General features: G+C 30.7%; 1 protein-coding gene across 1 annotated transcript in view; it reads left to right on the forward strand.

Moving 5' to 3' along the window:
* LOC111399930 (peroxidase 46-like) overlaps positions 1-1,755 on the forward strand; it is a 6,129-nt gene that overhangs the window by 3,777 nt on the left and 597 nt on the right. Inside the window, exons 5-6 of the mRNA XM_023027415.1 lie at positions 294-367; positions 1,130-1,246. Coding sequence (XP_022883183.1) covers positions 294-367; positions 1,130-1,246 — 191 coding nt within the window. The remainder of the gene's footprint in view (positions 1-293; positions 368-1,129; positions 1,247-1,755) is intronic.

The following is a 1,755-nucleotide window of genomic DNA, read 5'->3' on the forward strand; positions in this document are numbered from 1 at the left end:
TTTCGGTTTCACTATTCAAATAAGCGTGTCCATGCAGGTTGCCTAAACAACCTAAAGTCAATTGATGTTGAAAGATTCATCTATGTGGGGCAATTGCTAATCAGTTACAGTTGAGGCTATAAGAACTTTTTTGTTATTATTAAAGACTTGTTAATACTTAAATTTGAAAGAGACATATACAGTACTGTCTTTTTGGACGAAATTTGGTTCCTGTTTCTACATTGAAAAAATTCGGTTATTTTTGTTCAATTGAAAATAGTTAGTTCAGTCCTTATTTAATTCAAATATTGTAGGTACTAATTCTTTATTCGATTATAATAACATATATCCACTTAATACAGTTACCTCTTATAAAGAAATCTTGCATGTGAATTCACGTGGTATTAATCATAAATTAACCAATGGGAATTTCGCTTCGTTATAACATAAACGATTATGTCACTTCGCTCAAAAGAAAATGAAAAATTTTGTGTCAGAATGAATTCTTGATTCCTTTAATTTTCAAACTCAAGTATTTATGTTAATTATATTAAGGAACAACAAACAAACATAAGAAGATAAAACTTTGGATGTCTTAGAACTAACTCAAATGGATATATGTAGATCATTTCCTTTGGTTTCTTGGAATGATTAATAGTAATTTATTATATTCGTAGATGAAATTTTCTCACTATGGCTACATGTATCTAATTCAAGAGAAATCCTAATCACTGGACATGCTCGAGGCTTATCAAAATGGAGTTGAAACTCAACACAGCAAAAGAATGAAACACGTCATAAATGGCAGTGGTGGTGAAATACTATGGCAGATATGACGGATCAGAAGAACAATGTCTAAGGCCTTTTGCTAAAATTCCTAGGAGAATATGGAATCGTCTCACACTACACTAGAATTTCTGTAGATTGAAGCACTAAAGACTGCCTCTTAAATTTTCAATAAAGTTCCGAGTAAAATAATTGTTATGGGGTTATAAATTTTAAAGATCCCAATATTATGTCAATTTTTGAAACGAAAAATGTTTGATTCCTTGAAGATGTAGAGTTTGTTGGGGAGATAAGATTTTAAGGCTACAAATTTTGTCTTTGAAGACATATCTCTTTTGTTGTAATTGGCAATGATCGGGACTAGGGAAAAATTCTTACTCCAAATCTTGTTCAGGAAGCAATTTCGAATCAAGACAATATTACAAAATCTTCCATACACAATCAAAAGATTGTTTTAGAAGAGCAAACTCAACAACCTATTGTATGCTAAGATCATTGTAGATCATATTCAGAATTGGTTCCATTTATGGAAATTTTCGAAGTTATACCTCCTATTATAATTTATATCTAAACAAAAAAGTGATTCAACTTTTGGATATCTAAACAAAGAATTCAAATTATACCCAAATTCTAACATGTAACTTTATTTGTTCCGGCTAAACGTGTAACTAGAGTAAGCAATTTGTCCTAGAGCAGTATGCATCGACTATTGTGTGTAAGAATATGTTCTAAGCTAAATAGTTGGGTGGAGCTAGTTATTACATTAGACATTTTGATATGGGTCAAATTCAATTAATTAAATTAATTGTGGTTGGACTAATTAGGAGTAATAGAATCCTATATAGATATATAGTTGGTTTTTACGGTTTACGGTGATTTGTTATTACATCATTACCAGCACAAGATATAGCCAAAACCCTAAACCTAATTTTCTATAAGTGGTCATTGCTGACCATCAGGGTGTTGATTGAAATTTCAATTTGTTCTTGT

Source organism: Olea europaea, chromosome 9, assembly GCF_002742605.1.
Source record: "Olea europaea var. sylvestris chromosome 9, O_europaea_v1, whole genome shotgun sequence".
NCBI classification, from domain to species: Eukaryota; Viridiplantae; Streptophyta; class Magnoliopsida; order Lamiales; family Oleaceae; genus Olea; species Olea europaea.